This window comes from Trichoderma gamsii (assembly GCF_001481775.2).
Source record: "Trichoderma gamsii strain T6085 chromosome Unknown Scaffold_51.2, whole genome shotgun sequence".
NCBI classification, from domain to species: Eukaryota; Fungi; Ascomycota; class Sordariomycetes; order Hypocreales; family Hypocreaceae; genus Trichoderma; species Trichoderma gamsii.
In genome coordinates, this window is record NW_020171388.1 from 144,500 (window position 1) to 156,418 (window position 11,919).

General features: G+C 48.4%; 2 protein-coding genes across 2 annotated transcripts; both read left to right on the plus strand.

Annotated features, from left to right (window-relative positions):
- Nucleotides 1-1,519: 1,519 nt before the first annotated feature.
- TGAM01_v209804 (starch phosphorylase) lies at nucleotides 1,520-4,876 on the plus strand (the record flags this gene model as incomplete). The annotated part of the gene is made up of 6 exons (XM_018808605.2): nucleotides 1,520-1,676; nucleotides 2,056-2,708; nucleotides 2,775-3,284; nucleotides 3,359-4,275; nucleotides 4,339-4,411; nucleotides 4,469-4,876. 6 exons carry the CDS (start codon nucleotides 1,520-1,522, stop codon nucleotides 4,874-4,876), a joined length of 2,718 nt encoding a protein of 905 aa, XP_018658146.1.
- A 2,964-nt stretch (nucleotides 4,877-7,840) lies between these two features.
- TGAM01_v209805 (mitogen-activated protein kinase sty1) lies at nucleotides 7,841-9,577 on the plus strand (the record flags this gene model as incomplete). The annotated part of the gene is made up of 9 exons (XM_018808604.1): nucleotides 7,841-7,896; nucleotides 7,973-8,020; nucleotides 8,134-8,263; nucleotides 8,397-8,440; nucleotides 8,510-8,609; nucleotides 8,698-9,054; nucleotides 9,118-9,196; nucleotides 9,261-9,444; nucleotides 9,502-9,577. The coding sequence occupies 9 exons, from the start codon at nucleotides 7,841-7,843 to the stop codon at nucleotides 9,575-9,577; spliced, it is 1,074 nt and encodes a 357-aa protein (XP_018658145.1).
- Between the last annotated feature and the right edge of the window lie 2,342 nt (nucleotides 9,578-11,919).

Sequence of the window (11,919 nt, forward strand, 5' to 3'; positions counted from 1 at the left end):
GTTTAATTTTGACCCGATACGGACTGCTCACATCTGGATTGCCGCTTTCATGATTGATAATTGATAATTGCCTTTGAATTGCGTGCCAAGCGGATTGTCTCTCACATCTCATCTTGTAGGAGGAGTTGGGCAGCTACTGAGAGAAAGGGGCTATTGGGCAACTGTTGCCTTTACGGTAAATGAATGCGATACAATAGGCTAATACCTACATACTGCAGATTTAGGTAGAGCCCGAGATATTTGGAGCTCCTCGCTCCCGTCAGGCATCTTGACCTCTGTTTCGACCTGACTCCATCTATCCGTGCAGACAAAGTAGGCTACGCAGACTGCCTGATTCGGGAGCAATTTATCTAACAGTCACAGATTCTCAGCGGCATGGCGGGCACTGAAGGCCCCACACGGCGGCCAAGTTTAGCTGCTCGGGCTGGAGTGGTGTGATTGATGATGCAGTAGCGGTCATTTATATTAATTATACGTAGTAGGTGTTATTTATACCTTACTTAGGCCGGAGTGCTGCTGTTGTGTTGTCGCCCAACGTCATCGGGAGGGGGGATATGGCTGTTGCAGTAGCACTTTGTATGAGTTGTAATTGTGGATGGGTAAGAGTCGAGCTGTGTTTAGATGTCAAGTGCAAGATGTAGTTGTCTGTAGCTGATAATGTATGATTATCACTATTGTTTTCATTTTATATCTGCCATATTCTAGCTAGTATATTGGAAGCTTTCTGCTGGCAGTCAAGTCTCGTATCTGCGGCAATGAGCTATCAAATTAAAGCCGGTGCTACCGTTCGTTCGATGATCGGATACGAAGCGCGGATGGCGGATGCTGATGATGACACCGAGCCCCTCCTATCGACAACGAAACTTGATTGACTGAGCAACACTGGCATGGCTACCTGATGCAACCGACGCAGAGGGCCCCGTCGCCTTGATGGAGGGCAGCATCGCCTTATTTGTCTCCTGCTAAACCCTTCCCCCTCAATCTGCAGTGCCGTCAGTTGGTACCTAAAGCTCGCTTGGTCCTCTCTCCTTCCCCCGCCTTCCCGCCTTCTCCCCTCTTCACCCTTTTGTCTCTCGCCTCTTCTTTCTCTGTTGCTTCTTCTCGTGTTACTTATTTCATCTCCTCGCACACCTCTCGCATTCTGAGGACTTTCCTCGCTTACAATTGACCCTTTCCGCCGGCCTTGCATCTGTTTGTCGGGCCTTTGTATCGTATCGGACGGTAGCTTTGGGAGCTTCTGATAACCCCACTGTTGCTACCCCGCCATAGCTTCTGCTAGCAAGCTGAGCTGATGTAAGTTGCCTGACCTTTCTCCTCCCCTCTACTCGAGACTTTGCAATCTCACCTCCCTCTTTCTCGTCACCATTCATCATCGTCCTTTTCTTCTTCTTCGTTTGCATATTTCATCTCTTTCATCGCTTTTTTAGCATTCCTCCTCATTCCTCAGCATTATTACAAGGAACCTAGATTTGCTGATTCGCAGTTCGTCCCCGTCTCTGATCGGCAGCCATCCTCAGAAATGGCCTCCAAGCAGCTGCCCACGCGCGAGCGTCGCCCCTCCACAGGAGCTCCCCTGGTGGACATCCAGGGAGCTGTCGGCCCTGCTGGCGTCTCGAGGCCCAAGCACAGGAGAACCTTTACGGGCTTCGGTGCTGGAGAAATCAAGCACGTCGAAGGTTTGTGATGCCATTTTCTTCTTGCTGTTTACTGTTTGTTCTTTGCGTCGCAATCAATTGAGCTGTACGCGTCCACTGCCTGCGCAAGACACTGTCGGCCAATTGATCCCAGCATGTGGATGGCAGCTTGGATCGGGCGCGCATCTGACATCCACCGTACGGCGGGGGAGGGGAAGCTCGCCCAGTCTGGCGGGGCTCATCGTGCGACTAAGATAACGGCGATGGATGATCTGATCTGTTATCCACCAGCCAGCACGCCATATGTTTAGTCAAATGAGTCGAACAAAAAAGAATAGAAAAAAGAAAAGGAAAAAAGACGGAACAGATCAAACAATAAGCGTTTGAAAATGTAGCTGCTAACAATACCTTCTTTCTCCAGCCTCGATCCCCGAACCCCAGCGCGAAGCATGGAGGCGGAACCAAGTTCAGAGCATCACCGACAAGGATGGCTTTGAGAAGGAGGTTGTCCGCCATGTCGAGACCACCCTGGCGCGTAGCATGTTTAACTGCGATGAAACCGCTGCGTACTCGGCCACCAGTCTGGCCTTCCGTGATCGCCTCATTACCGACTGGAACAAGACCCAGCAACGCCAGACGTTCCGCGATACCAAGCGTGTTTACTACCTGAGTCTGGAATTCTTGATGGGAAGAACTTTGGACAATGCCATGCTCAACGTGGGCTTGAAGAATGTGGCCAAGGGTAAGAATAGAATCGCATTCGTTGTTTTTTATGCTGCATTTTGGCTAACGGGCTTTCAAATGTTAGAGGGTCTCTCTGAGCTTGGTTTCAGAATCGAGGACATCATCACCCAAGAGCACGATGCAGGTCTGGGCAACGGTGGTTTAGGTCGACTTGCTGCTTGCTTCCTCGACAGCTTGGCTAGTCTCAACTACCCCGCCTGGGGCTACGGTCTTCGCTACAGATACGGAATCTTCAAACAGGAAATCATTGACGGCTACCAGGTCGAAGTGCCCGACTACTGGCTGGACTTTAACCCCTGGGAGTTCCCCCGCCACGATATCACGGTCAACGTAAGATACACCAAACATGGGAAGAACTGCAAAATCTTGATATAAAGCTTACACTCTGGTTGTTAGATCCAATTCTATGGCAAGGTTCGCAAGCAGACCAGGGAGGACGGCAAGACCGTCAGCGTCTGGGAGGGTGGTGACATCGTCGATGCCGTTGCCTACGATGTCCCCATTCCTGGCTACGCGACTCCAACCACGAATAACCTGAGACTTTGGTCTAGCAAGGCATCTGGAGGCGAATTTGATTTCCCAAAGTTCAACAATGGTGACTACGAAGGCGCAGTTGCAGACCAGCAGCGAGCCGAGTCCATCAGCGCCGTGCTGTACCCCAACGACAACTTGGACCAGGGTAAAGAACTGCGACTGAAGCAGCAGTACTTCTGGGTGGCAGCCTCTCTCTATGACATTGTGCGCCGCTTCAAGAAGTCCAAGCGCCCCTGGAAGGAATTCCCCGACCAAGTCGCCATCCAGCTCAACGACACTCACCCTACTCTTGCCATTGTTGAGCTGCAGCGCATTCTGGTTGATACTGAGGGCTTGGAATGGGATGAAGCATGGAAGATTGTTACTGCCACGGTAAGATTCCTCCGGCGAAAACTCTCTGCTCTGGATAGATATCCACTAACATGTCATGCCTTTTTTCTTTGTAGTTTGGCTACACCAACCATACTGTGCTCCCCGAAGCCCTGGAGAAGTGGCCTGTGGGATTATTCCAGCATCTCTTGCCCAGACATCTTCAGATTATCTACGATATTAATCTGTTCTTCCTGCAAAAGGTCGAGAAGGCCTTCCCCAACGACAGAGACCTGCTTGGTCGAGTCTCCATCATTGAAGAGAGCCAGCCAAAGATGGTGAGAATGGCCTTCTTGGCCATTGTTGGTTCCCACAAGGTCAACGGTGTGGCTGAGCTGCACTCGGACTTGATCAAGTCGACCATCTTCAAAGACTTTGTTGAGATCTACGGCCCGGACAAGTTCACCAACGTAACCAACGGTATCACCCCTAGACGTTGGCTGCACCAGGCCAACCCCCGTCTGTCTGAGCTGATTGCCTCCAAGTGCGGCGGCGATGCCTACCTCAAGGATTTGACTGTTCTCAATAAGCTTGAAGCTTTTGCCAAAGACAAAGCCTTCCGCAAGGAGTGGGCTGAGATCAAGTACGCCAACAAGGTCCGCTTGGCCAAGTACATTCAGACCACGCTTGGCGTATCAGTCAACCCCGCGGCCTTGTTCGACGTGCAAGTCAAGCGAATTCACGAATACAAGCGTCAGCAGCTCAACATTTTCGGAGTCATTCACCGATATCTGACTCTCAAGGCGATGAGTCCTGAAGAGAGGAAGAAGCAGCTTCCCCGTGTTACCATCTTTGGTGGCAAGGCTGCTCCCGGCTACTGGATGGCTAAGCAGATTATTCACTTGGTCAACGCCGTCGGCGAGGTTGTCAACAAAGATTCCGACATTGGCGATCTCCTCAAGGTTGTTTTCCTTGAAGATTACAATGTCAGCAAGGCCGAGATGATCATCCCTGCCTCTGATATTAGCGAGCACATTTCCACTGCAGGCACAGAGTGAGTTGATACCAAGGACGGCAAACTCGGTTGAGAGATGAGAAGCTAATTGAGATGAAATAGGGCGTCTGGCACAAGTAACATGAAGTTTGTCCTCAACGGAGGTCTCATCATCGGAACATGCGATGGCGCCAATGTAAGAGCCAATCGACCCTACTACGTTGCCTAATTCTCTATTAACTCTGTATGATAGATTGAAATCACCCGTGAAATCAGCGACAGCAACATCTTCCTGTTTGGAAACCTTGCTGAGGATGTGGAAGACCTGCGCCATAACCACAACTTTGGCTCTCACACCATCGACCCCGACTTGGAGAAGGTCTTTGTCGAGATTGAGAAGGGCACCTTTGGCATGCCCAATGACTTTAGTGCCTTGATTGCCGCCGTCAGAGACCACGGCGACTACTACCTGGTCTCAGACGACTTCCACAGCTACATTGAGACACACGCTCTCGTTGACGAGGCTTACAAAAACCAGGATGAGTGGGTGACCAAGTGCATCATGTCCGTGGCCCGAATGGGCTTCTTCACTAGCGACCGCTGCATTAACGAGTATGCTGAGGAGATTTGGAACATTGAGCCGCTGGACGTCTCTGAGTAATAATCTCCATTGGGTTGGCGAGGACCTGGAAGTGGCATTTCCTGTTGTAGAAGCCGCCGAGGAAGCTCCTCGAAATTCGAACATACAGAAATCACTTAAATGGGGAGGCATGGAAAACGGCTCTCTCTTCCTATAATGATGAACGTCCAAATATTGAACTGAGTTTAAGACTTTTTCATTTGTATATTCGGTGGCATGTGACGATGCTGGCAACTCCTACTTCATGCATGTGTAAAGTTGATTGTGGTGATGCCGTGTTCTATGTAGTTCACCGACATATGATCGTGATGCCGGTGTAATGCTAGACAACTTAGATATCTTGGAATTGCAATTTAGCGGTGACACCACGAAGTGGGCTGGTTAGTTGGAAAAATTGGTCAAATTGAGGTGGGAAGAGGCCGGAGCAAAATCTCCAGCGTGGCTTTGAAGCCGATTCGCAGCCGATTCGCAGCCGTTATCTCGATGGGCGGAAGTGGCTCGTTCCTGGATTTAGGCGTCTGAATCGGTCGTGGAGCAGAAATGATGTAGCGGGTACTTTTCATGATGGGTATCTTGGCGCGAACGATGGGATGGAACAAAGTATGTGGTACTTGATGCGATTGGATCACTGAGGGCCTTTTTTAGGAAGGCTAAGTGGGTTGAGGATAGATTAGTGGTGACGTCATGGATGCATCACTGGACGAAAGGTGCTTCAGACTGTAACAGAAGTTGCGTTTGGTGTGGTTATGAGCCTTGGGTGCTATATCTGCAGGATATTGTGCATGTGGGAATAGAGAAGAGGGGGTGAGAAAGAAGAGGCTGAGTTTGAGCGAATCGGATGCAGGAGAGGAGAAAAAGGCGTCGTCTAGGTTGGGTTGGACTGGGTCGGGTTTGGCCTTGGACTTGAAGTTTGTGTGGGAATGATTTTGGTGGGGAGAGAAGAGAATGAGGAGAACGGAAGAGAAGAAGCTTTGAGAGAATCTTCGAAGGGCTTTTTAGTTCTAAATGGTCTTTATGGAAATGTCGATCTGGATTTGGGATGGGATTTGTACTTTTCGTTGGCGATTTCTTGATTCTTGATTGTGGCGGTTTTTCTAATTTTTAACCCGGCGATGATCAGAGATGCGAAGCAAGATGCGCATCACCTCCCATACACATTCAGACTGATACTCTGCAACTAGCCGGATTTTTTTAGAACTAGGTACCTGTACTGCTCAACTTGGGTAGCTTGTAGTGGTAAGATGGGGGATGACACTCCCGCGAGAAAACATGGGCTTCCCAGCTAAAATGATCCCTGGCCAGGGTATCATTTAGGCATGGGGGGTCCTAACTCATGTAGCAGGAACGAGAGCCCAGCGCACGATGTCGTCACCGGGAAAGGGTCTGGGTAACGAGATTGTGCGTATGTGCGCCTGTCCCCTGAAGCGCTGGCTGCGGGATGGAGAAGAAAATGGGGGCTGCTGCGTTGGTGTGTGTGCGATGACGACGGAAGTCCCTGGGAAAAGAAAAAAAAACGAGGGGATCGTTAGAATAGTTGGAGGGGGGGGGTTGTTCGTTTATAGACTGGCTGGTGCCCTCTTGTTTCTCGGCGCGTTGTGTAGTTTGTTTGATGCTGGAAAGACACAGAGACAGTCCAACTTCACCAGCCTAGCTCTTGTGCTGCCTCGAACGGAGAATTGCTTGGTCTTTTTGCGTATAAGAGCGTATAAGAAGAGCTTCCTATTTGGATAAAAGCCGGTGTAGTACAAGGTTGAACTTTTTGCGCTTGTGCTTCGACGAAACCAAACCCTCAGTCAAAAGCATTGGCTTTTTGCAGCTCCCTGGATCCGAATCCGACAAATCTCGATCGATCGCCCTTGAGACCAGCGCTGGGTTTATAAGTACTAGACAGGACCGCGGAAGGCAACTTTTGCTGTTTAGTTTCTTTCGAACAGTGCCCGCCTTGACGAAATTACACTCCATTCTTTTTTTTCTTTCTGTTTCCGCAGAGACAGAAAACCTCCTTCTTTTTTTGCTCTTTACCGGTTTTTTTACATCTTTCGACCGCCAACGGCTTGATTGCGCTGTCGGTGACATTCAGCGATCTTGGCATTTGCTAACACACACGTAAGTTGGGAAATGAGCAAAGGGCGCATTCACAAATACAAAAATGAGAGGCAAAGAAGGCGAATTGAGGGAATCAGAGAGCCAAGTCCTTCAACCTGGCTGATTCCTACTTGGATTCCAATTCAAGGACAATTGGCTTCAGTTCGCTGCCAGTTACCTCCATTTACCCCGCGCACCGCGCTTTGCCTGCTCCAAGCCGAAAGGCTGGCGGTCTTTCCACGTGCGCCCAGCTAACGCGGTGTTATTTAGGCGCCCGCCGTTCTTCCCTGTCCTTCTCGCGGGCTGCAGAAACCAGAACCAGAACCTTCACCCCGCCTTTGCTTTCTCTGTTGGAACGATCCGAAGATCCGCCAGCGCGAAAAGAAGCGACTTCGCAAAGAACGAATAAAAAAGGAGAGGTAATTTTTTTTTATTTCTTCTTCTTTACAAACCCCAAGAAATCGACCACTGAATTTTGCGCTCGACCGCAATTTGCAGCACCGTTCGATTGTTCGATTCCCAACGACGCCCGAGATCGAGATTTAGCAGCTGATATCAGACGCCTAGCCGCTGTTTAACCCCCGCCTTATTAGCAGCGAGTGGAACTCCTGAGCTCCTGCGGATTACCTACCACCTTTTTTACCTCCAGGCTTCTTCCAACCGAGCCGACTGAAGCATCAGCACAACATCATCCTTGATTTTTTTTTTTAAAGAAAAAGAAGAGGGGTCCGGTTTCTAGCACTTTTGAGATCCCGCTCTTTTTCGCCGCCTTCACGACAACTCTTTTACCGTTTGCCCCGCTCATCGCGCCCCCGACATTGAATCTTTCGCAGCCTCGCTTTTTGGGCCTCTATTTTTCTCGTCGTTATTTCCCCGCGAAATCCCCAACGATCCGTCACAATGGCCGAGTTTGTGCGTGCGCAGATCTTTGGCACCACGTTTGAGATCACTTCAAGGTATGCGAGAGGCTGCAAACCAACGGCGACGTGCCAAAAGCGGGGGGACTCTCTGAAGCTGATGCAATTCGTGTAGATACTCAGACCTCCAGCCTGTGGGCATGGGAGCGTTTGGTCTTGTTTGGTAAGTTTTCCCTCGTTTTTTCTCCTTGGGCTTTGTTCTTGGCTCTTTTTGATTGCTGGGAGATGGGCATCCATGCTAATCTGCGACGTCTTCCCCTCCCCCGCCAAATATAGCTCTGCGCGGGACCAGCTCACCAACCAAAATGTTGCTGTCAAGAAGATTATGAAGCCCTTCAGCACGCCTGTGCTCGCTAAGCGGACGTATCGAGAACTGAAGCTGCTCAAGCATCTCCGACACGAAAATGTATGCGCTTTCCTTGCTGCTTTTCTCTCTTTTCTCCCACTCGCCGCCTATTGCGTCAGCTTGATGCTTACGGCGCCCCGGTGTCTTACGTTTCTGATTGCCTTGATGCTAACGGCTCTCGCTACCTACTTAGGTTATCTCTCTCAGCGACATCTTCATCTCTCCCCTTGAGGATATGTATGTTCATTTTTTCCCCCAAGACTTCCTGCCTCTTTCGCGTATCACCGCTAATATCGTTCTCTGCAGCTACTTCGTCACAGAGCTTCTCGGAACCGACTTGCACCGATTATTAACATCACGGCCGCTCGAGAAACAATTCATTCAATACTTCCTCTATCAGATTATGGTATGCGGTCACATGTGCTGGCATTTTACATGCCAGCATTCGAGGTTCCTGCAACGCAACGGCAGCTAACACGCATCTCTCTATATAGCGAGGCCTGAAATATGTCCACTCCGCCGGTGTCGTCCATCGTGATCTCAAGCCTAGCAACATCCTCGTCAACGAAAACTGCGATCTCAAAATTTGCGACTTTGGTCTGGCCCGAATCCAGGACCCGCAGATGACGGGTTACGTATCAACACGATACTACCGCGCCCCCGAGATCATGCTCACATGGCAAAAGTACGATGTCGAGGTCGATATCTGGAGTGCTGGATGCATCTTTGCCGAGATGCTGGAGGGCAAGCCTCTGTTCCCGGGCAAGGACCACGTGAACCAGTTCTCCATCATCACTGAACTGCTTGGCACGCCTCCGGACGATGTTATCAACACTATTGCTAGCGAGAATGTGAGTTTCTCTCTCCCTCATTGCTACATTTTCATGGGCGGCCCAGAATTGACATTGTATTAGACGTTGCGCTTCGTCAAGTCGCTGCCAAAGCGTGAGAGACAGCCTCTTCGGAATAAGTTTAAGAATGCAGATGATTCAGGTATGAGACGGATTCCTTTCGGTTATTATGATACCGAGAAACTCTTTCTAACTCGAACACATAGCTATCGATCTCTTGGAGCGAATGCTCGTTTTCGACCCTAAGAAGCGAATAACCGCTACTGAAGCTCTGGCCCACGACTACCTTGCCCCATACCACGACCCTACCGATGAGCCTGTTGCTGAAGAGAAGTTTGACTGGAGTTTCAACGATGCTGATCTCCCCGTTGATACTTGGAAAATCATGATGTATGTTGCCACTACGCTATGGTATTATGTCGTCATATCCTTTAACACATCTCACAGGTACTCTGAAATTCTTGACTACCACAACGTCGAGGGTGTCCCCCAAATGGAAGACCAACAGTTCCCCCCACAATAGATGGAGAGTATGAGGTGCAGGATTCGATAAAGGGCGGTATAAACTATTTTGGAGCTGCTGCAAAGAAGACGAACATACGAAACAGACGCGCACGCACGCACGCACGAGTAGACAGACAGAAAAACTCTAACACGCTGCACAACGGGGTCAGCACCTTGTTGATGTTATTGATGTTCCGTGGCAGTTGCGATTTTTTTTTTCTTACAGTTATTTTCCCGGCGTTGAAATGGAAGACTTAGGGATGGAAAGGGGGAGGGGGAAACATAAGGGAGGGTTTTAAATATATGTAAAGACTTGCGATTGTGTGCAGCGAACAATAAAATATACGAAGAAACGGATTTTCCTTTCATTAATTATGGGTGCTCCTCAAGATGATGACTTGTTGAGGGATGTGAAAGACGTACCTAGGTAGGTATCAAGCAGATGGAGTACTATTACGAGCTTGAGCAGCACTTAGACCGTCTTGGAAATTACCTGAAGGTATGCCGCGACTTAGCTAACGCTCATGATTTGTGTCTTGGATTTTTTTCTCCGGTGAGAAATGATATATGAAATCCTTAAGGAAACGAAATCCAGCACTCCATCCATGGGTACATATAGCATGGGATACTTGTGCTACTTCTGTTAGGTAAGTATTTTATAGACAGACTAACAGCTGTATTAAGCTATAGCTGGATTGCTGTAATATCACTCGGGTGCTGGTACCTTTTCCCAATTCTACATTCTTAAGTTCTTCCAAGCTTGTCATTTGACCTCCTATTCAGACCCCATCCTCGATGCGCGTCAATTCTTTCGGGCTTATTCTAATCTAAGCTATATCCTACCAGTGGAGTCTGGGCGGTTCCAACGCTGGGTTTCTCTTTAGTTAGGGTTCCAAAAAGTGATTTGTTTCCCCGTTGTGAAATTTCCCCTTCTGTTTGCTGGTCTTGTCTTGCTTTATTATTATTCATTTGAGTCCCTCCCCCCCGGATAGATACATGTAGCCTCAATTACAGGCTGCTAACGCCAGCCCCTCTATAACATCTTTCATAAGTCTAAAAAAAAAGTATTTTGTTTATCTCTTATGAACTAAATGAGGCTTAACAAAACAGCCCTTCCGTGTAGCGTAACCACTGCGAATAAAAACTCTTATGCTTTACTTCAGCTATGGAGACGGCTTGTAGCCGTGAAGGTTTTATTGTTATAGGAAACCCAGTCTGTCGCTTTATTCTTCGATATCAAGGCGAAATCAATAAAGTATCTGGTCTGCTTAAATGTGATGTTACTACAAGCCGAATCTTGCGCATTTCTTTTGACTAAAGTGGTTTTGTACGCTGATTTAAAGCTCTGATTACTATACGACATGACTACGATTTGTCTTATTCGAATTTGAAGACGGACTAAATAGAATAGTCTGCTAAAATGAAAGATTGGTGTTGGCTAATTTTCGCTTTGTTCAATGGAGTAAAGTGATCTTATCCGTAGATATGACTGATCTTGGCTACACTCCAATTCGCATATGCCCCTTACGAAAGACGCCGACTCAGAACATGATAGGCCAGTTTAAGCAAATGTCATGGCTGCTTTCGGAAGTTTTTATCTATTGTAGATGATATCCGGGGTATACAGGGTTGGGTTGATAAGCGATAAATTCCGGAACATGATAGGATGCTCCAGCCTGACGACCACGATCATTTCGGAAGGATTCATGTACGATGCTGCCAGATGCTGCAAGATGCTAGCAGGGGTGATTTTAACTATTGAACGAGAAACCTGGAATATGATAGGACGGATTGATTACCACGATTGTTATCAGTGAGATTCATCTCAATTAAGCACGCCTGGGGGCCATTTTGAGCCGCAAAGTGAAGGAAGCGAGAGTGCTAAATACATGGACGCAATTTCGCCTCACAAGCCGTTACAAAGATTGAGAAATATTCAAGTAAAAGGAGAGTAAGAATGAGAAAGAAAGAGGGAAAGAAAGCATGTGATTTATTGCGTAACCAAAGTCGCCTTATATGGGAGCACGGGGGCTATGCTCTGAAGGCGATTTGCAGGAAAGCCCCGGATATATTAATTACTACAGCTCAGCCTCAGGTTAGGTATAGATTGGTGCCTACCTAGCGAGTCAAGGAACACACTGCCAGCGCCTGCCTCATTAACAGCATCTGTTTCCTCGCACGAGTAGTCGTTCTTGAAAGGCCACTCCAGAATTCCACCTTGCGCGGATCCCGCTGAACTTTCCCGCTGAATTTTCCCTCATGAAGTGCTACATATGTGACTTAAGCTAGTGCATAGAGACATTTCATTATCTGTTTAAAGAACAACACTCTTAGAATTATTTTCGTTTTGGTAACCGATTC